At 41.5% G+C, this 22,095-nt stretch overlaps 1 protein-coding gene across 8 annotated transcripts in view; it reads left to right on the forward strand.

Moving 5' to 3' along the window:
• The first annotated feature begins 454 nt into the window (after positions 1-454).
• Positions 455-22,095, forward strand: part of LOC139121785 (ADAMTS-like protein 1) — a 116,893-nt gene continuing 95,252 nt past the window's right edge. Inside the window, exons 1-3 of one of the 8 annotated variants that reach the window (XM_070686937.1) lie at positions 455-736; positions 1,059-1,316; positions 21,312-21,584. In XM_070686937.1, the coding sequence (XP_070543038.1) occupies positions 21,540-21,584 (45 nt within the window). In that variant the 5' untranslated portion in view covers positions 455-736; positions 1,059-1,316; positions 21,312-21,539. Of the gene's footprint in view, positions 737-992; positions 1,317-2,571; positions 2,593-8,001; positions 8,027-13,911; positions 14,181-20,248; positions 20,782-20,979; positions 21,585-22,095 lie in introns of those variants that run through there. The other 7 variants (XM_070686936.1, XM_070686942.1, XM_070686941.1 and 4 more) reach the window with 7 other exon arrangements.

A 22,095-nucleotide genomic window follows, 5' to 3' on the forward strand; every position in this document is an offset into this window, starting at 1 on the left:
TGCTTATTGAGTCTTTTGTCGAGATATTTCACTGCAAAAGCCCCCGAAAATCAGTGACAGTATTCCTTTAAAGTAATGTCATGGGTATCTTTGTTCGCACAAACGGTTTGAACAAGTCATCTACACAAAACTTGCTCACGTGCAAAAGTGTGAAACCATAGAATCACGTGACAATACCAGACGGCTCTCTGTCCCGACATCTCGCCATCGTCAACCGACTTGATGACGTATAACAGCTATTGAATTCGTCGCGGTGGTTTCACAAAACGGTAAAACGCAAGACCCTATCAGCATAAACATAGCCCTAGAAGAGTATATTTATGATTGCCCTGACATTTAAACAAAGGGCTACTTTTCCTCTCGAAATACACCTTTACCAAACATTTGACCCTTCTGGTCGTGTTTGTGAATAGCAACAAAAAAAAATAGGTTGCAACTATATGAAGTGAATGAAATACACGGCATGCCAAAAGTTCATAGTATCGACAAGACAGGTAACAATCTGCAACGTTCCAGACATTTTTTGTAGATTGATTTGTTTTGTTTCGGGGAGCTGACGTAATGCCAGCATTATCCGCCAATACATCAATTGAAATCTGGTCAACACCTAATGTCTACAACCACCCAGATTTTCAAACAATTCTTCGGCCAACTGCCATGCCTGCCGACACGTAACCAGCGCAGAAAATACCGACCCACGTGTCGCGATTGTATTTTCCCACAGGAGGCAAACAAGGTGCGCGTTTACAAGGTGCATACATACCAGATATCACAGGGGGATAAATGACTAGCGCATTTAGACGGTATTTCAAGTGATTGTCCACCATAAAGCCTCAAAAGTACCGCACCAAATATAACATTGACATTTTACGAAGTGGTACACTTTCTATTTCATTTTAACTAATTTCCAAGTCTGCCACAACTTGAAAATGTCGTGGAGCCAATGATTTACTGACATTTTGCCTATTGTCCCTTACCACCAAATCGCAGAAATCTTGGAATCTTTTCGGGTTTTGAGCGAAATTTATAATGTGAGCCTCTCCTTTTCGATTTCAAAGTATGTGACTAAGTTCATCTATACGGAGTTAATCATAGGATAATAGCCACTGTCGGATGTTTTCTTGCTGACTTGCTATTGGTCCAAAGACGGGGAAACCTGCATCTGCCTCCAGGTGGCGTCAATCACTTCCTTTATCGGTCTGTCAAAATCTGGTGGGATTACAATCAAGTGTCTTGTCGACCAGCTGAGTAGCTCTTCATTGGCTTTCGTTGAGTAACCGTTCACAGGCCTGTGTGAGGACACGCCGACAAACGAGGTGAGTTGTTTGCGAGCACTCGAAAAAAGAGCCGTGGAGTGTGCCGTCCATTTATAAAAATAACAGAATCTAAGGGTATTCGGGGACAGATTTTAAATATACGTCATTGAGACACTGGTCAGTCATCGTGTGTTTCTTTTTATGTCATGTTAGTTGTCCATCATTTCAAGCGAAGGGACTGGCTAAAACGATTGGTCAGCTCTCTCTATGTAACACGGGGACGGCTGAAAGTTTCGCAAATAGAAAGATAATTGCATTTTTATGTAGTTGAAGTTACTTTGAATTTTTTTTTTTGGAAGTTTACCATTTCGGTATTTCAAATCGCCTCTCTCTCTGTGCATCGCTGTGTAGAGGTGCTGCTCTCGAATTGTTGAATATTGATTTTATAGAATGACTGAAAAAAGGAATCTGTAGTTTGACCCCCGGCTACCTTAATGTCAAATGTAGTTGTGCCTGTCTGAAGAAATCGTACCGCATTGGACGCAGTGTTGCATATTGAGCGATGTGCCGGCATGCGTGTTGTAAGGAAGACTTGTCATTCAACGTTTCACAGACATTGTTCGACCCTCTGCGTTTGTGTATTTTGATCAACAACTTTTTCAGCACAACAGTTGCGTGCACAACTGCTGTGTATGCCGTTCTGCACTGTGTGATGTTGAAACAAAGATTACCCTTTTTCAATAGCCTGAATGCCGCGGAATTCCGTGTTACTGCTAATGTGTTTACTCCGACCACACTACACACGGCTACACACGGTCCGCCTTGTCAACTGAACACAGGCTATGCAATGTCCCCAGCTGACTTCCGAAACGGCGTATTTTGGCCGCGTTTATTGACAGCATGGTGCGTGCAATCACTGCCCGCGGGTCGCGAAATGCGCGCGAAGGCGCACTTTGAATCGCGTGTTTTCCCTCCGACTACGAAATCGACACATCTTGCACTATCCATTGTCTAGCTCCCCCTCAACACACTCATGCGCTATTTGAGTCGACTCACGGGGCCTTTCGGTTCAAGTGGTATTTGCCAAAGTACTCGAACAGGATGAGTTTTCAACGCGAATAAAGGAAAAACTGGTTTCGCTCGCTTTTGCAAACACAACCACTTCCCACTTATGTTTTTTAAGTAAAAAAGAGGGTCATGGGAGGCAGGAGGTGGCCCTCGCCCGCCGTCATCAGTCCAGCCAACCGTATCCACAGAAAGCACTCCGGCTTAACGCCACAGGAATGCTGTTCGGACTTCATGTGACTTCCCGATAACTGTCTACTATTGCGTTCTGGTGAGTTGTTAAATATTACTGATAATGTTGAGAGACGATGTACAGGAAGGTTTTCCGAGTGGCTTTATAGGTGTAATGAAAGAAAAATTCAATGCGAAGATTTTTAAAGTTTGAAAGCTTTCATTGCCCAAACAGTTCGTCCGCCTATATAAGTTGGACCGCGTTGCAGTTGTCACAGTGTGCCGATATCTCGAGGATTGTTTACACTCATGGAGTGCAATAACTCCAGTGATCCATCCAACCCCCTGGATATTACACTGCCCTGCTATCTGTGACGGTTTGTCTCGTCAAAGTAGTATGAAACATTAGACGTGGAGCACACACAAACCTACAGGTATACAGACAGGCAGATATTAGTAGAGATAGACAGACAGACAGACAGACAGGTATATAGATTTCATAGATCGAGAGAGTTCAGAAGAAATATGAATAGGATGAACACGTAGCAAACGCTAGCCTGGGGTTACACGAATCAACAAAATGAAGACAGAGATAGACAGAGATGGACAGGCAGACAGATAGATAGATAGGTACATAGGTAGGTAGGTAGATAGGTATAGGTAGGTAGGTAGGTAGTAGGTATAGGTAGATATATTTATTTCACGTATTGAGATATATTTACACCCCTGGAATAGGAATGCAGACATCCATACAATATGCACACCTCAAACATCCCGCATACACACATATACGGTATTATACTGATTGACTGTTGGTTTATTGACTCGCATATTTGTTAAAAAGCACAGCTTACATGTTTCAACTCACCGTGTCGGCGTTGCTGCAAGATGTGGTTAAGATTGTACATAACCTCACTCTGATATTTGCAAAACATTTCGGCAGCTGCACAAACTGAATCTAAACCTGTGAATCCACTTAAAACCCTTGGAGGACATGGCGGGGGATGGATAGCGCAAGTGAGATGATATATACCCGATGAAAGCCAGCTAGACTGTATGGTTCACTTGGTTTCTGTAGCTTAACTCAGTGCGGCTTGATTTTGTGCTTGGCGGCATCATACCACGAGGGGGTGAAAGACGCAAACTTCTTCAAAGATGCCTCTGTATTCTGCGAAGATGTGTTAGAGAGAAAGTGCAAGTCATTTCAGGTGTGTGTTTTTTAGGTTTCCTGTGCACTCGTCACGGTAGGTTTCCCGCCATTTCGGCGCCGGCCAGAGCAAAGCCACAATGTCCCGGGGGAGGGGGTCATAGTACGTTCTCATGCCAACAGATCACTTTCACATGTTCCTCAAGAAACTGGCTCAAAATGTATCAAGAGTTTATTGTTTTAAATCCTCTTGTACGTGGACAGGTACCCTGTGGGTGAATCCAAATGTCGGTCAAGTTTACATGAGTTGATGTCACCCAAAAGGGGTCCAGATGTCGTCAGCGTCAAATGGTTTTAATATTCCTGATGACATGAAGCGCATGAACACATACAGTCAGTTAGTCAGTGCTAGCCATCTCGCACAAGGTGCTTCGGTTGCGAGGGTGAACAGTGAATATTATGCCAGGCCATAAAACAACAATCGCTAAAATGTGCCCTGAAGTGAATTTTATAGAGAGACCTCAAACAAGAAGAATGGTGTCAGTCTGTCCATCAACAACCGCTCGCAAGACGAGACGCCCAACAAACAGCTCGACTGTTGCAAGCCTAAACATGGTTTGGTTACGATCGCGTTTCCCGCTCTACGGTATGCGTCACCACAATGACCAATGTTTGAAATAGTCGGTCCAATGCCTTCGACAATTATGAAAGGAAAACAAGAAATGCAAACGGAGGCGTAATAAAAAGCACGTGCAAAAAAAGCCCAAATATTTAATTATGTCTGTTTAGTCTGTGGTCATTCCTGACAACTTGGAAGCAGCGAACATCGCCTGGCATCAAAGAATAGTAAAGGAATGGCAATGGAGAGATCCATAAGGTACATATTAAATAGGCAGTGGCATATGAGAGAGAGAAAGAGAGAGAGAGACAGAGAGAGAGACAGAGAGAGAGAGAGAGAGAGAGAGACAGACAGACAGACAGACAGACAGAACGCAGAGACAAAGAGAGACAGGCAGACAGACAGATAGACAGACAGAAACAGAGGATAGAGAGAGAATGGGGAAAGACGAAGAGGAAGGTAACCACCAATCATGTGCCGAATGTTGTCATGGCAACTCGCAACATCCTCAAATTACATCTCAGGCATCCTGACTTCTGCATGTGTAGGCTGTAGCAAATGTATACCTCTGCCATAAAAATGAGCACAAACACTTGTTACACATATTTCTGTTCCCCCACGCATCGTCAGATTTTGCTGATTCTGACAAGAACGTGACAATTCTTACAAATAGAACATGTATAAGAATTTAGTTACGTTGATATTTTGCCTCCTCTGATTCATAAAATTTAATGGGTCTTTTATAATCTCTACTCGGGGGGAAATATTTACAGTCGGGCATTTATAGTTAGAATGAGGGCGTCATCTTGAAGAATGGCTATTCAGCCAACCATTTACTGAATATTTACTGGGAATTTCTGTCGATGAACATAAAGGGCCACTCATGGCAACTGTGACGGTTTTGTCGTATTTGTTGATAACTATGCTTGAAAATACTACGACGTTACAGTCAAAGAGATCAATTAGAAAGTTCTTTTGACTTTTTTGAACAACAAAGTCACCATTCTTCATCTAATTAGTGTTTAATTGGCCGTTGAGACGGCCTTCGTTTTAAGTTTGCTGTTATTTGTTTTGTTATTTTTTGGCGTAGTTTGAATAGCATTCATCTCTAGAGTGTAAGTCAGTGGCGAAGTCTCATTCCCAGAAACGCCACCGTTTTTCTATGGCACTGAATGGGATTGGTATTTTTGGCTTTCACAATATGCGCCAATTTAGCAGGATGGACTGTGCCCTAACTGAATGATAAACCTTTTAATATACTGTTCTTCTTCACCCAACGAGTAATAAAACTCTCAATGATCCATCGTTTTTTTTATAAAACGGCCTTTGGATAGTACGTGTTTTATCAACCTTCAATGTTAATGTGTGTGCAGTTGTACCGCATGTATTAGTGGATAGCGTGCCTAAATTTCCTTGATACAAACGAAAAGTAAGCTTGTGATTGAAATCTTAATTACTGAGCTTGAACTAGTTAATTTAGTTATGGCATCAATCTTCGATTCTTGGTGTTGTTCCAAATTCCATTCCAAATATTCGGTCTGGACTGTGAGTAGCTGACGGGCAGAGAAATCGCCCTGTTGCGGGCTAAAGCCGTCTCAAATTGCGGTTTTGTCATCCAATTCTGAAACGACTAATTAAAAGATACCGCAATCACTGGCCTAGAGGCTGGTTGTAGGCCTGTCTCTCTCGCGTTATCTGTGGACCGGGATCATTTTTTGGACAATTTAACATGTATTGTCTGTGGAAATCTGCTCACTGGTCAGATACACTGTAGGATGAATGCCCCACAGATACATTGCATAACAACGTGGTCGTCTCCAACGGTCACGCCCCCTCATCCACGGTGACCAGCCACGCTATACCTGAGTGAACTCTTCTTGAAATTGAAAACTATTCTAATTTTGAAATTCACAGAAGGAACCGTAAGCATTTATGAGGTCTAAATCTGTCGAAAACAGTCATAAATATTTCAGAATACACTTTACGTGCGTGTTCCCATGTGCGTTAGTGAATGCGTGTGGCACGGTCGATGACTCTCGAAGTATTTGGTAGAAAAGTCTGTTTATAGGGGCGAGCTCATTTTTGAAAATCTCATTGAAGTTTTCTGAGAGTTTATCGGTAGAGTTGTGTTCACTTGATTTGTCACTTTGGAAGTGGTTTCACGGGATTTGTGGCGAACGAATCGCAGATCCACGAAATTCAGCTTGGTAGGCTAAGTTGTTTGCGGAAAAAATGATAATTTCCATGGATATCTGTTAGTTAGGGGGATAAAGTACGTCATACTCAGCTGTCGGGGAGAGTGGGATCATGATGACGTGCACTAAAAAACGTGTCTTCGATGGAAATCATAGCTCTGCAAAGAGTTAATCCCAAGAGCACACAAGACAGACAACTATTTCTCATCTGGGGCACTGCACTGACGACAGCCTTTAACCGTCGAGGTCAAGGTTACTGTCAAGGTTACCAACAGTTATGGACATAGAAACGGGTGAGGGACTCGGTATTTGGTTCAAGGGTTTGTCTTTGCAGCAGTTGGCAGGACGGTATGGCTTGACAGGTAACGAAACATACAGTAGGCCCTATAGCTTCTGGATGATTAGAGCCCGTACAATGCAAATAAAGATGTTGAAGAAAGCTAATTGAATTAGTTTAGGATTGTCACCACTAGCGAGCGAGGCGACCATGGTACAATTTACTGAGGTCCTTTCAGGCTGCACGTTAGAGAATATCTTCATGTCAGACTTGTCACTGCTAAGTATTTTTCTTTCGGGGGACAGGTAAACACGTAAGTTATTTGACAATGTGTTAACACTTATTTTGTCTCAATACCCGTGCGGGAATGAATGGAGAAATACCCAAGTTTTGTGGTTCTTAAACAAGCATTTGACACCAATTAGCTATTTATTGTGTTAGTGTGTATACTCAGGTGGGAACAGGTATGTTTTGTGTGTGTGGAATGTCTCGCTGTGTCGGTTTTTGTTTTTGCAGGGAGTTCGCAGTCAAATACAAAGATGTCTTTGTCCGACATAACCCTAAATACATTGCACAAACGGATCTTTAATATGGTGAGAAGATTTTATTTTGCCTGAAAAAAATTCCCCTAGCTATAGGCATTTGTGTCTTAAAGTGAGACGCCGAAGTACGATGGGAAAATGCAACATCAAACAAAGTTCGACTGAAGGGCATTTGTGCCTTTGACATTTGCCCATTTGCCGACTAACTTGTCGTAGTCAAGTGGGTCGCTGACAACCTTGTCCGATTCGAGTGTGTAGCATAGTAATAAAACGGCCTATGGCACAGATTTTCGGAACCAGGTCATAACCTTGAACTTTAAAGTCCAGCTGTGTGCCTTCCTCCGTATAGTGGTAGAATATTGCGATTTCTATTTTGACATCATCACGACCAAAGGTACTGTTTATGCTGAACTCGTCATAAAATGTGATAGAACGGGGTGAACAACCTGCCGAAATGTCCAGTTTCTCTATTGCTCTTTGCGACTGCAGTTATCGTCAACGAGTTTCAATCACCAACGGGTAAATTTACCCTCAAAAGCGAACACTGTTTTCTAGCATTGATGCTTTCCGTGTCAGACAGGTCACATTTCGACACGTTTGCCATGGTATCTGATTTGGGTTTCGTGCAGTCGTTCCAGACGAGTAAGGGAAAGGGTATAGTGTGGGGAGTAATGAAAAACGACATGGTCGTACTCGGTTGCGGTATCACAGTCTCAATCCCTGGGTGGTGTGAAGTCGACACCTTGCTGTAACGGTAAGCTTGGATAATCAGCTGTACTTTCCCGTTGACACGTGTTGACACACCGAGGTAAATTACAAAATTGGGTGGGTTTTTTCCGCCCGAACCATCGTACTTCTCATACCACAGTCCCTTCATGAAAGTCTCATATCTATGGCAGGCGGAGTTGTGTTTAACAGGGGACATAACAGGTTTGACGGGATTGACAAAACACGGGTACAGATGACATAGATAAAACTGGGTAACCGTGAAACTGTCGGTGATGGACAGCGGTAAGATGGGAGAGTGGAGACAGCTTGCCCCCAGATTCAGCTGTTACCGATACTGGTATTAGTTACACCATAGAGAAGAAGCCACTTAGTCAAGAGTCGTAACAGTATAGCATAGGTGTAAAAAACACTTATAATCTAAGAATGAATGACATGAAACTCGAGGCATCTTTTTTTGGCAAAAGCCAAGGGGGACAAGGTTACGCAAACTAATTTGGCGTAACTATCCTTTTTTTCCGAAAACAACTGCTCCATTAGCCATCATAGAGCCATTCACTGGGCGTCAATACGGGCCGCTTTGTACGGATTATTTGGAGTAGTCAGCTGAAGTGGAGAAGTCGGTGTTGTGTCAACTCTGTAAGTGGGTGAGAATTATTCGAGTATCCTCCGGCTTTCCTCCAACCATTTGACGACGTGTATGTCCCACAGAAAGCTTTGTCTTCTGTTCCAATTCTTTGGAGTCACTCGCGGTAATATGGAACACATAGAAAGATGACCAAAGGAAAATGTTTAACCGACAATAAATCCTTTGTAATCAACGGATTAGTTTTTAAACAGCCTCTATTCAGGGAATCGATGAACACGTAGCATTATTTATATTTCCGGTTCCACTTCTCTTGGTTTGTGAAAATTCGACTTGAAAAAACCACCCGCTGGTGGTTCTGAAACCGAAATCCCTTTTGAAAGCTCTCTATACCCACTTATCTTTTATTTTTTATCTTTGCAAAACAAATGTGTTTCTAGAACGCCAAGATCCTTTCTTTTAAGGTTACATTGACGTCAAGAGGCCAACAGGTGTTTTTCTTGTGGACTCGAGATAAGTGATCCAATCGTGTCATTTCTGGTTGTCGGTTTCGACCACAAATTAGTGTGTGCAAATGTATGAATCCATATTTGGTAATAACGTTCTCTTCTTTGAAAGAGCTAGTTTCGCTTGATGACTTCTCCTACACGTAGAAGTGAGTCAGTGTACTAAAAACGGGTCAATATCACTTATTTCGGATTTTAGAAGCGGAATGATCGTTCTAATTCTGTGCTTTCGCCGTCAATGGCAAATCATCATAATTAGTTTTTTGTCTCACCGTAGTCCCAGCACACCAAACTGAAACATCTGTGATTGTCGACGGTCGATCTGCGTCAGATGAAATCCATCTATCATCAGTGTTCACAGCCCAGGGTATCTGTAAGCAGGTGTAGTTTTGATAACGAAGCCAATGTAGATAAACTGCCTTACACATGTCAACACGTTCATTCTGTTGGGTGTCTGCCATTGTGCACTTCATCTGTCAAGAGAAACATGGCGTTAGGCCTATCATATGTTCTAGTAAAATTTTCATCCATCCATCCATCCAAGTTTACCTCCCCCCCCCTCTCTCTCTCTCTCTCCTCTCTCTCTCTCTCTCTCTCTCTCTCTCTCTCTCTCTCTCTCTCTCTCTCTCTCTCTCTCTCTCTCTCTCTCTCTCTCTCTCTCTCTCTCTCTCTCTCTCTCATATTTATGATTAAAATCAGCTGTGGTGCTTGGCTCAATTCTCCACCCGTATTTTGCACTTATTGTGTCTGATATCTATGCCGCATTTAAGAGACGGACCCTGTTAGTTCACTACATCTGATTTTTTTCCTTCTTAACCCCCTCCCCTCGTCATGTATTTGTGGCAATATGTTTCTCGTTTGCTGTGCCATTTCAAATTTCGTTACAAAAATTAACCTACCGAAATCCACTTCGGGTTTAACGCAATTTATAATGTTATTCTATTAAACGCGATTATTTCAAAACCGATGGTCTATAGTTTTTTTTTCTGTCATCAGCATTTACCTAGAGTTTCTCGTTTCGGTCAGACATATTGCTGTACATGTGGGAGCATAAAATGAATGGTGCCTTCATGCCATCGCCCTATTGCACCGAATGTTGTCTCGACCCCAAACTTGACGCAAATCCGCACAACGCTATATATCTCATATTTTCACCTTTTACCATATTTCGAGGTATTTTCCCTTTTACAAACTTAGGAAAAATATTTCTGTCGAAGGTGCCATTCTACTGCTAAAAAAAAATTAGCCCATATTTCATTTCTCTTTTCGAAGTACAAACTTCGTGACTGATAGCATCATTCTCCGAAATGCGTTAGCCTTGGGAGACCGATGTCGTCACGGTAGCTGGAAAAAGGAAAGCCGGTCAGTGCTCTGTATAGAAAAGCCAGGAATCGAAACTATAAAGAACTGATAACCCGAGTGAAGGATTCACTGTGACCTGGGTCACTTAATCAGTGGAAAGTATGACCATTTCCGTATTCTGAGGCTAGTTTACCATATAGCTGTTACACCAAGCAAAAATACATTAGCTTCCGATTTTAGGAAGGCAGGAAGGGATGCAGATGAAGATGTTTACAAAATGAAAATTATATCGCACAAGGAAGAAAGTACAGATAAACCAATTGAAGCCTGGTAAACATTTCTCTGAAATGGTCAACTTCGTCATCTCTGGCGATCTCCGAATCATATGTATCGAAAGGGCGTTTCAACGTTTGCAGATTTGGATTTGATTCTACTTCAAATCCCTTTGTTTACCCGGTGTGTTTGAAATGGCTATCTCTTTTCACTTTTTGTGCATGGATGATATTTTATCAGTCTTTAATAAAGTCATTTACACAATATCAATTGTATTCGGTGCATTTTCGATACGCGCAGTTTTAACTTTGAAAGGTCTCGTTCACTTTCCCAACCTTTGATTGTGTTTGGTATTAAAACAACCACTTTGTACAAACGTTGTTGCTGCCAATGGCACGAAAAAAAAAAACCAAAGAAATGGAAGAAAAACTCTGTACACCAGTCATAAGGACTACCTCCTTTGTGGAAGGACTGTGGTTAGACATGCACTTTCGGACGCAGATATAGACCACAGACCGTGACCCGCGCGCCGCGCTGAGTAACACGCACGCGCAGTCCTGATTTTATGCGCTCCCACGAATGTCCTGATCTTCGGGCACACAAAAGCCATAACCATCAGTTGCGTGGTCCTTAATTGTCGGGACACGGCGTTCGTATGCCGCTCGTCTTGTAGTATCAACAAAGGTCACGAACTGTAGCATATGCGGGTAATAAATCTTCCCAAAATTCCAACTGGGATGGGAAACTATTTATTCATAATCTGAGTTCGATTTCATACAGAGTAAATAAACCAAATTAGAGCATTTCACTGAGGTCACGGTTGATCTGGGCCACCGATCATCTCGTTGCGTTTGTGTTTACCTTGGAGATTTAATGAGTGTTACATGACGACACCAAACACCCCCTGCATCAGGGTTGTTATGTATGCTGTTTTGAAAGAGATGTTATCTCCGTCGCGTTGGGAAAGAGTGAAATTGTTTTCCTTGGGTAAGTCGTTTCAGAGGGCTAGAGAAGAAACTCGATCGAGTAATATATCCAAAATGTCAATGAACACCGGTATAAAGCGACGCCTTGTTTGTAAACAATTATAAATATGGACGATTATAAACAAGTATTTAGTTGTCAAAATAGCTGCAAAATCTAAGTGTTACAGTTCGTAACATGAGAAACAATTTGTTGTTACTTTTGTTCCTCTCAAATAAATCTGATCTATCCTCTTTGGCCATATGAACCCATGACCTTTGAGCGAAAGCCAACGACCGTGCCCCTTTAAAGATTCGTTGGTATCGATAAAATGAGAATATAAGTCCTTGTAAGTTCATTGTCTGTTCTTACACTCCTCTACTCGAACACCCATTTCATTATATGATAGAAACAGGAGCGCTCCGGGATCAATAGTTATACACGATCATACATTACTCTAACAATTAATGTTGAGCGGCCAGGCTTATGACGATATGTGATGGACTCTCCACTTGTACGTAGAAAAATCAAACCCTAAAATGAAAAAGGGATTTATATTTTCATTGCTTATATACGTGATACATCACTGACACTAGAGTGATGAGTACAACATTAGCAGTGCATGGTCTTAATCCGTACTGCTAGAACCTCCCCGAAAGAAGCGGGGTTCTGAAGATGAGATCGGTGTCTTGAAACCTAGGGTTTTTCCGCGCTGGAAGACTGATTTCCACTGGCAGAAGAATTTTGAAACTTTCAGCTGTAAGGAACTACTTCTGCATGTCAATGAGAAAAGTATATGAGGAAGGGACCTATGATCAACATGCCTTGAATATACAGCAAAAATGTCGTCGATACCAGAAGTACATATCAAATTAAAAAAAAAATGTGAAACCAACAAAATGCAATGACACGCCAGATAAAAGTGAAAAAGGGAATAAAAGTTGCTTCTACTTGTTAGCCAGGTCGCTCATCTCCCTAGGGTAAATTAGTGCTTTTCTCGGGCATGGACAGAGACAGACAAAGATTCAGCTTCTTACGAATTTTCCCAGCAACTTTCTCCCCTCGGGGGCTGTCAGTGACGAGTTAGAAACGATTTATACCCTTTGTTAAACTATAGATATTGAACAGAAGTTATTGGTGATACCACGCATGACGGAAGGTTTTTGATCTGAGCGACTTCACTTTTAGGGGGCGGACGTTCTCTGTAGTATAGAGACTATTTCGTAGCCACAACACTGCGGGACCTAACCCACCCAACCTATGACATTGGCCCGCAGGTTTCCCTAGAGCAGAGTTAAGAATCGGTTCTGACCATTCTTCGTCGTATATCCCCTGTAATGGAACCAGTGGAGATGGCCTTTGTTGAAGGCATTAGACAGCGCAGACTGAAAAGTCACAACGCGGCCCGCAAAGTGGATTTTTTAAACCCTGCATTTGCGTCGGAATTTAAAGTAAGCCAGAAATTAAAAAAATTACTGAGGCGCAAAGCAACGATTTCGCAAGAAACTGTGAAAACAGGTCGAGCCAGATGCTGCATTATCGTGGAATAAACTGTATTTGTTGAACAGGTCTACTTATTAAAATCAGGCACACGGCACACTCCTAACTGTATCATTCACCACTTTTGTGTTTTTCACTTTTCAGCAATGAAAGAAAATATGAACATTTTCTCAATTGTACTTTTTTACAATCTTATTATCGACCAGCATCCTTGAAATTTGCCTCTTCATCCTGAGTTCTGTACGTGCTAGTTTGAAGAAATTCATTCGAGAAAGAAGGAGAGGTGTGGGGTTTTACATTTTTTTACGTCAAGAAAATGGTAAAATACCATCATAAACCCTAAAAATGTCGATGAATGATAAATATTCCTGTACAACATAACCTTGCAGTATTGTTCAGAACGTCCGTGTGTTTAGTTTGCTGAATTTGTCGTTAACCCATGCATCAGCGTATATTACTGGTCACCACCAGAAATTTTACAATCACCGTCTTTATTTCTGCGCATACGTGTAACCGAGACAGAAGGCATGTACCATCGACCACACTTTCGATATTGCAGTATCGGGCTGTAATTAGCGAGAAAAGATTAAAAATAGGAATGACTCGTCAGACAACACGCCTCAGACATTAATATCCTTCGTCACATTCTGCCCGCCTTTAAGGTGACAGGCTTCAAAACTTTACCCCGCTGGAATTTTCAACGTGACCCGAGGAAACCACATCCTGTTTCCGGCGGGGGAAATAAATTAACATCTCAAAATAACCAGAAGTAGGGACACTCAGTGGGTGACGTTATCTCTATAAATCCAAGCAGCAAACTTGTTCTCAGTACTTCTTTTTCGCCTATAACCGGATATAACAACTTGAATCGTGATTTGAGCTCACCCCCGCACCTCAAACGTCTCATTTCCACGAGTTAGGGAGATGTACAGCACTGAACAACGCGCACGTTTCAGCAGACACATCTTCAACATCTGCGGCTGTGAACGATAAAAAGTCTTGGACTATACCATACTGACGTGTTGTTTGTTCCACTGGAGACGTCCTAGAATGTAAGTCCGACTAAATCTCGCTGTCACGTTGGTCTTTTACATTTTATCAGCGTCATTTCGAAACAAATTTCAGCTGACTTTGTGAAAAGTGACATATGGTCAGGAGACGAGCAGATGAAAGATGTCGGTTGGACATCATGACAGGCACTGATAAACACATCATATGAAAACCTATATGATTCGCAAAGGAGAGATGTGCGAGTGAATCGATCGCAGGCATGGACTATATTTGCACGATATATATTATTAGATCGCAACAACACTTCTTAATAGCACAAGTGTAAATAAATCTATTATATATATATATATATATATATATATATATATATATATATATATATATATATAATAACACAAATTTTTTCAAGTATCACAAATCGATGACATGATGTTGTTTCTGACGGTAAAGTGAATGGCGTAATGTAAAGCGTCATGAGCTACAGTATAGTGTAACATTAGTGTGACTCAAATTTGGATTTGCGATCTGTAGCTCAAATAATATGTACCCTCCCTCTAGAAAGGATTGCTCAGCCATCATGTTAAATGACAAACGCCGTGTACACTAAGGGTATAGGGATGGCATTAGTAATGCTATGAAAATTCGTTAGTGTAGAGGTACATATATGTACTTGCGCCTTCCTTTCGCTATAGGTTTTACATTTGTTTTTAGGTAAGACAAGACTAAATTTTGTGTTCGTGTCTGAAAAATATCCAAAGTCTGTCACCCATCACGTCACAGAAGTGTTTTTATCAAAGAAATAAACTACCGCTACATTCAAGTGGTTGTGTCTTCAGTCATTGCATGACCTCATGACTCTATGTATACTTATTATTATTATATTATTATATTTTATTTCAGGTCAACAAAGACCCATATCCAATAAATCATCAAACGCATGGGGTACATAACGATCAGTACTTTTAAGCTGAATCTTTATTTTCCTAGCAATGCCGCTGATTGAAATGATCGTGAACATGCCTTTATGGACGATGGTTATGTAACTTATAGAGTGCATAAACGATATTTAGGCCAAGTAGGTTACTCATATACCTCTGAGCCAAAGTTAACTCAAAGGCATATGTGCATTTTCGCGCTAGGGCTGGGCTGGCATGGCCTTGAATGATTACTCTTTACGTCGGTGAGGTCATGGAACTATTTGTACCGCTGCAAATGTGATAAAATAAGATAACAAAGGAGACATATATTTATAAAATATCATCTGCAAAACTTTTTGCTACCGCGTGAACTTTTAGTGATCCAAGATGGCGGTCCGGGAAATTACGGAATAAAAATGAACATTATATTATCTGCCGTGAAAACAAGTTTATAAAATCGATTAGTCTGTTTCTTGATTGGATAACTTAAAAGAAAACATTATTCAATGCTATTTTCAATGTTTTTACTTCAAATTGCCCTGTTTTGTTGTTTGAAATATATTTGAAAATATTTTCAATGTAAACATCTCACAAACTTGTGTGGGCTATTGTGAAAGCAATTGTATTCCCTATGGAGTTGGACTTTGAAAATTTGTCCAGCTCGTGCCAGTTGGTTAGACAATGCAGCCTAACGAGCATGGCTATTAAAGAATTATTATCAACAGTGAACGTGAAACTATAGGAAAGGTATAGGGATACTTGAATTACGTTTTTTTTGAAATTATTAAAATGATTAAGTGTTAAAATTTTAAACGACAGTGTTCCCTAGTTTTACCATTGACCCTAGATTTTGGGTCTGTGTTTACTACTATTATCTATACGATTGTGAGGTGCGGTCGTATAGTATGTCAACTCCATAACGGTCTATAATCCCAGATTCAACATTCTATATCCTGCACGACTCTCTATATTGGCACTCCAGTTGTCGTTAGTATTATGAATAGGACAAACACCTTGAAATGTAGTGGGCATTGGGTTAATGGGCATAAACAGGGTGGTATACAAATACCGGTAATAGATGGAAGCAGTTCAGCATGGAAACACTTCAACCTATTTATCCAACCTTACATTTATCTGTACGGAAATCGCCCCAGTAGCCGAGCGGTAAGCGATATCAAGTTATAATGTCTGTCAATCATCAAATGTATTATCATAGTTATGACTGAATATAGGCATATTTTCATGATTATCATCTTATGCCGTCATCGAGTGCCAACGCTGATTTTGCTCGCATGGCATTGTTCAATATGTTGCTCACTATAAGACTGCGATGCAAGCAATGGTAATGAAGATAAATAGCAAGCTACTTTTCTTGAATACCGAGTAGAGAACTTTCCTGCAATGGTATATTTAAGGCTCCGTCTCTACCTTTCTGTCACTCTAGTATGTACACTGTCGTTACTCTATCTGCACAAAACACACAAATCATACACATACATACATACATACATACATACATACATACATACATGCATACATGCATACATGCATGCATGCATACATACATACATACATACTTACACACATGCGTGCTTATGTATATGACCGTATAGACAGGGTACAGACGACCCCTTTCCAAACACATCAATACTAAATTTGCCGTTCAAACTTTTCATATGATGTCGTCATGACATGTAAATCAGTCACGTGTGCCATAGAAATGGCTCGCCGACGTTTGTTTCCGAGGAACATTACTTAAACTGTTTGCTAATCATCTAACCTGTACTGCTGGACGTAAAATATCATAAATCATGCTAACTTTCAACCTGGCTTCAATTCTCTGGTCAGACGAGTTAATAACTTGGCCATAGGATAACTCATAGGTCACACGTGTTTTCAGAAATACTAATCATATGTACAGGTGCTGTGATCTGTGGGATTTTTTCCTCTGTCGTCAAATTCTCGAATTCTTTCACAGCCGATCCTTTAGGGAAAAGGACGACTGCTACACGAGTGCGGCAGTCGGTATGTCAGTCAATAGCTGCCTCAAGAAATATGTTATAGCCTCGCTCCGCCCGACCGGAACAGTAAAGCATAGAATTATCTCAAACGCGTGGTTGCGCTCCGATGGCACCAACATTGTCCCTAAGTGAGGGCTCGAGGCAACACTCGTCAGAAAGAGGGCTTAAATTGAATTACATCGGTCAAATCCAATATAATCTTCAAATTGAGCGAATTCGCCTGAATGATTTCATGTTGAGGATACAAAAGTCCTTTCTTGATCGAGGGGATAAAACGGATACAGTGGCTATGGTACTCGGTGCTCAAAGAGATGGTGTCAATGGAGGGAAAAGAGTTTAGCCATAAGGTGTTGGAGGGCGGGGATATACGACAGGGGTAAGAAGGGGTATAGGGTATTGACAAGGCAACGGTTTTACGCCTCCTGCTCTAAGTAAAGTTCCGCTTTGTGTTACCCCGCGATGTGCATTTCAAAGTGCATTCAGAGTGGTTTCGGTGTCACCTAGTCGGCTTCGCTATGAAATGCAATGTTCAATACTCTGGCTATTTTATATACTGGTAAAGCTTCAGACTTTAATTTGGATTAAAGGGTTGTCTATTTCTGCCCCATCGGCTCATTTGAAGGTTTTAAATGCTTAATTATTGCCCAAGGCACGGAAACGAAAGGTTGCTCGGCAAATCGATATACTAGTAGTACACTGGGAGTATAATTTTTGTTGGCGGCTCCTGAGAGCCAGCGTGAGGTATTTCACCAAAACCGTGTTCTCAACGAAATAATGTACATTAGGTAACATTACTACATTCAAACATATGTATGTATGTATGTATGTATGTATGTATGTATGTATGTATGTATGTATGTATGTATGTATGTATGTATGTATGTACATTTGTCCGATGATGTATGGAGGTATGTATGGAGATATCTATGTTGGTATGTATCAAGGTATCTATGTATGTATTACATGTCCAATTTAATTCCTGTTCGTCCATTCGTCAGTGAAAAAAAGCGGCGACTTCATAAATGTCACATTGTCGTGCAGATGTAAGTAAGCGATATCTCAGTTTACAGCAGTGGGCAACGAGACTTGCAATATAAATTAAATGATGAAAGCTACATTTTTGTGATGGTGGAAATCCGGTATACTTGTCAGATTTCTTTGCGCAGTCCTGGTTCCTTTTGTCATATCATTAGATTTGGATAAATTACGCCGTTGCCTGCCAACTGTTGCATGTTATCTCACGTAGTCATCGTTGAACGTTTGAAAAAAAGTGATTTTTAAGGTAGTACGCGCCTCAAAATTGACAAAATAACGGGTAACCGTGCAAAATTTGGTTCCAGGAAAACAAATTGAACAATATTTACTTGAAAGTCAAAATGACTGCATCCCTATGTTAACCTTATGGGGATGATTAAAATTTTCTATTTTCACAGAAATAGCGAAAACTTCTATTAGGCCTAATCCGTAAGCTTTAAAACGACTCCCCAGCCAATAAGTGGTAGACCAAAAACGAATGTGTTGTATAACCTATTTTAGGGTGACAGAAAGCAAATCCACAATTAGAAAATTATTATAAAACGGACATCGTAATGTCACTTTTGCATTACTAGAGGTCGCCTATATTGTCAGACATCTCAATCCAGATACGGAACCACGCATAGAAAGTTGTCGACAAAGCAAACATTCAACCCCGCCCATATATAGAAATGATCAAGGAAGCGGTGACGTAATTTCTGGTACGTACCAGAAATGTATGTTAATCAACTTATGATTGCTTCTGTGAACTGAAAATCTTGGCTTCGAGGCGACGTTAACTTAACGTTCATTGTATCACATCATATCATAGACTGATTTTATGAAGAGCTCATAATTGATATTGAGGTTGTCTAGTTTTTTTGGAACTGACAAAAGCAGCGACTTGCGATTTTCTTAGACTGTGAAAATTTTCCTCACTCCAAGAGCTTTAAAATGAGCCCAAATATAAGCGGGAGACCAGAAAAGTATTGGAAAATTATGAGAGTCTGAATGTCTGTCTCCGAGAGGCGCACTCCACCTAGGAGAAGGCTCTGATATCTCTATCGAATATTTCTCTTTGTTTAGTTTGCAATGCAAACGTTCACGTGCTGCTTGCAAACTTATGCGAAATTCCTGGCAAGACCGATGGAGTAAGTTGGGTATGCGATACAATATGATCTTTTTATAGTCTTTTTCTCGGCAATTGTCTATTTTAACTGATAAACAGTCAATGACACCGTTTTACCTTGGTTTCTTCGAACTCATGTGCTCGCTTTCTGGAATTAGATCGACTCTGCCGGAGCAGTGTTTTTCCTCGAAAAAATTAGCAATAGTTTTAACAACTTGTCGCGTGTGGGCTCCTTTTTGCTGTGTGCGTATGGAATGCCCATTTAAAGATTGTGCGTTTTTTTATTGAAATCCGTGTCGAAACACTACAATGCCGAGTCAATAGAGTATGTTTATCACCCGATAATGTGCTGTCATTTTCTTGAAATCATCGTTGAAAATGCTTGGGGTTCCGAGCTCTTTGCTGTTGTCATGGATACACGCTCAGACGTACAGTGTTTCGTAGACATGCGCATGTGGACGTGAGATGAAATGAGCTACCAGCGAAGTGAAATAGGTATTCTCAGTTTATAGCTTTACCGATTACCATTGGGGGATTTTGTCCACATTCTATCTTTTGTCACCGAGTATCAAATTCCCTTCACACGGTCATCAGGTAATTTCCAGATTAATAGCGTTGCCATAGTTCTTCTTTGTATCGCAAATTATGGGTTGGTTTTATTTGGCCAGTGCTCTAGTTTAATGTTCATGACTTTACATGCTTCAGGGATGGAGTTTCTTGGTCAGGGGAGGAATATACCGAGGGACGACACCCCTTCCCCTCTGCCATCAATGGTACAGGCTTGTTTTGCAGTAAACAGACCCCGCGGCGGACATTCCTCTGTATTTGGTCTAACAAGCTCACTACAACTAACAAACACAGGCGAGAATAGCTACAGCCCGATCAAACCTGAAACAAAATCCCGAAATATGTAGTGCGAAGCGAAACATGAGATGACCTCATTGTTGACTCTGACTGGGCATGTTATCGGTAACTGCCCCGCGATCCCGGTCGCATGCCTTGCATCACAATACGCCGCATTTTATCACACACGCAAAATTATAAATAATGTTCATTTCTGCGCCTTCCGTTCCAGGTGTTTAGGGCTGTCTCCCCCCTGTCGTGTTTTGCGTTCTGCCGTAATTTACGCCAACTGACCTGTATGGAGACTGTCGATAGACATGCGAAGATTTAGGAGGGCTGTTTAGAAAGGCCGTTTAATAGAGCGTAGAGAAGTCAATGATGGAAGGAATACGGTCTTTTTATTGGGCAGTCGATATTTAAACTCGACATCTCATCCGTGTTTAAAGAAACGCACGCATATTTCAACGTACTTGACTGAGTAGCGGACTTTACGCCCATCCGTCAAACGCTCGCCATCGACGTCGCGGTCCTCGCTCCGTTTTCGTGTGGCGTTTCCAACACCAAGTTGTGATATACGCCAGTTCAAGACTGTGACGACCGAGATTTTAGCTGGAGAAGCTGTCGGAAGAGAAAGGGGTGCCGCATTGTTCGTGACGTAACAACAAGTAGCACTTTAACAGGTCGTTGTGTGAGCAGCAGGGCTTCGAGGATTTATTCGGTGGGTGTGTATTTCATCTGCACCAGTTCGTCCAACACGTGCTACACAAGCTGGTCGGGAGTTGTAAATTTTAAACTTGTCTATTGGCACCTATGGCATGTGAATAATGCATGTTCTGCATTTCGATTTTTATGTCACGGGCACGTCTGCGCCTGGTGTATAATAGCACTGTCGCTTTTGCAGACGTTCAGAGATTGATATCGTCTTCGAAGCCTCTGCTCACGGTGCGGTGGCAGTTTGCGCATTGCTCAACCTCACTGAATGACATTGATAGGTGGACCGGCGATCCCAAGCTGCCCCTGACATAAACCAGCGCACCTACAACTTCAGTTGTCACTTTCGTTGCTGCGCCGAAACCGGAGAGCGCAGGCTCGCTCTCTCGTTGCTGTTGTACAGCCCGGTGCATTGACTCGCTGCGGACGATTTACCATCCACTATTACGAACCGCGTGGACTGTCTCGCTCCATTCTTTAAACTTAGACTTTTAGATCGAAATCTGAAATAGTTTTTTCCCTCTTTTCGTTTTGTAGCGCCCTGTTTTGCCGCAAGGAGCAGTCATTGTCAGTCTTTGGAATCGCTAGTTAATCGCAAGGCAAATAGAATAATTTCGACACAAGGACCACGCAAAGAGACAGGCTCCACAACTTGGGCCGAATCCAACGGCATTTGGTCCGGAGTTTCATCAAACAAGCCGGAGTGACTGTTACTGCAACAGTGAAGAGGAGTGTTTATCTTTCGCCTGGTGCCGAGACGAGAAAATGATGATGGTAACTGCCCTGTTGAACATTACGATTCTTTTTATGGTAAGTCTTAGTTATATTCGTCAACTTAACTCTGACCGTATGAGCAAGGTGCATCTGAAACAGTTTCCATGGCTACGTGGAAAATATTACTCATTTGGGGGGAAATGTTTCGCATTATTTGTTTACATGTAAAATTGCGCCTTTCGATAAGAGACGTTCCAACCACCTGACAGTCGCGAATGTCGCTGTCCGAAGATCATGGCCACAAAAGCTGGCAAAGAAATATTGCAAAGAAATGAATAGCATCACTAATATGCCCACTGAGGCGTGTTTACAGAGTTTGTGTCGTGTAGTCCCCAACATTTCTCACCATTGTACCGTTTCTCTTTTTTCACCAACCTTCGGGGAGACTGAATCAAATCTTGTCTGTCTGTTTGCGTTTGCGTCTCCCTTTGCTAATTGTAAACACATCGCCATAACGCTTCAGCGGTTTTACATGGCATTGCAAATTGTTACGAGAGCCTTTTAGTTTCGCCGCGATATCTGCTTTGGAGTACGGTGTTTTCTCGCC

Source organism: Ptychodera flava, chromosome 21 (assembly GCF_041260155.1).
Source record: "Ptychodera flava strain L36383 chromosome 21, AS_Pfla_20210202, whole genome shotgun sequence".
Lineage (NCBI taxonomy): Eukaryota > Metazoa > Hemichordata > Enteropneusta > Ptychoderidae > Ptychodera > Ptychodera flava.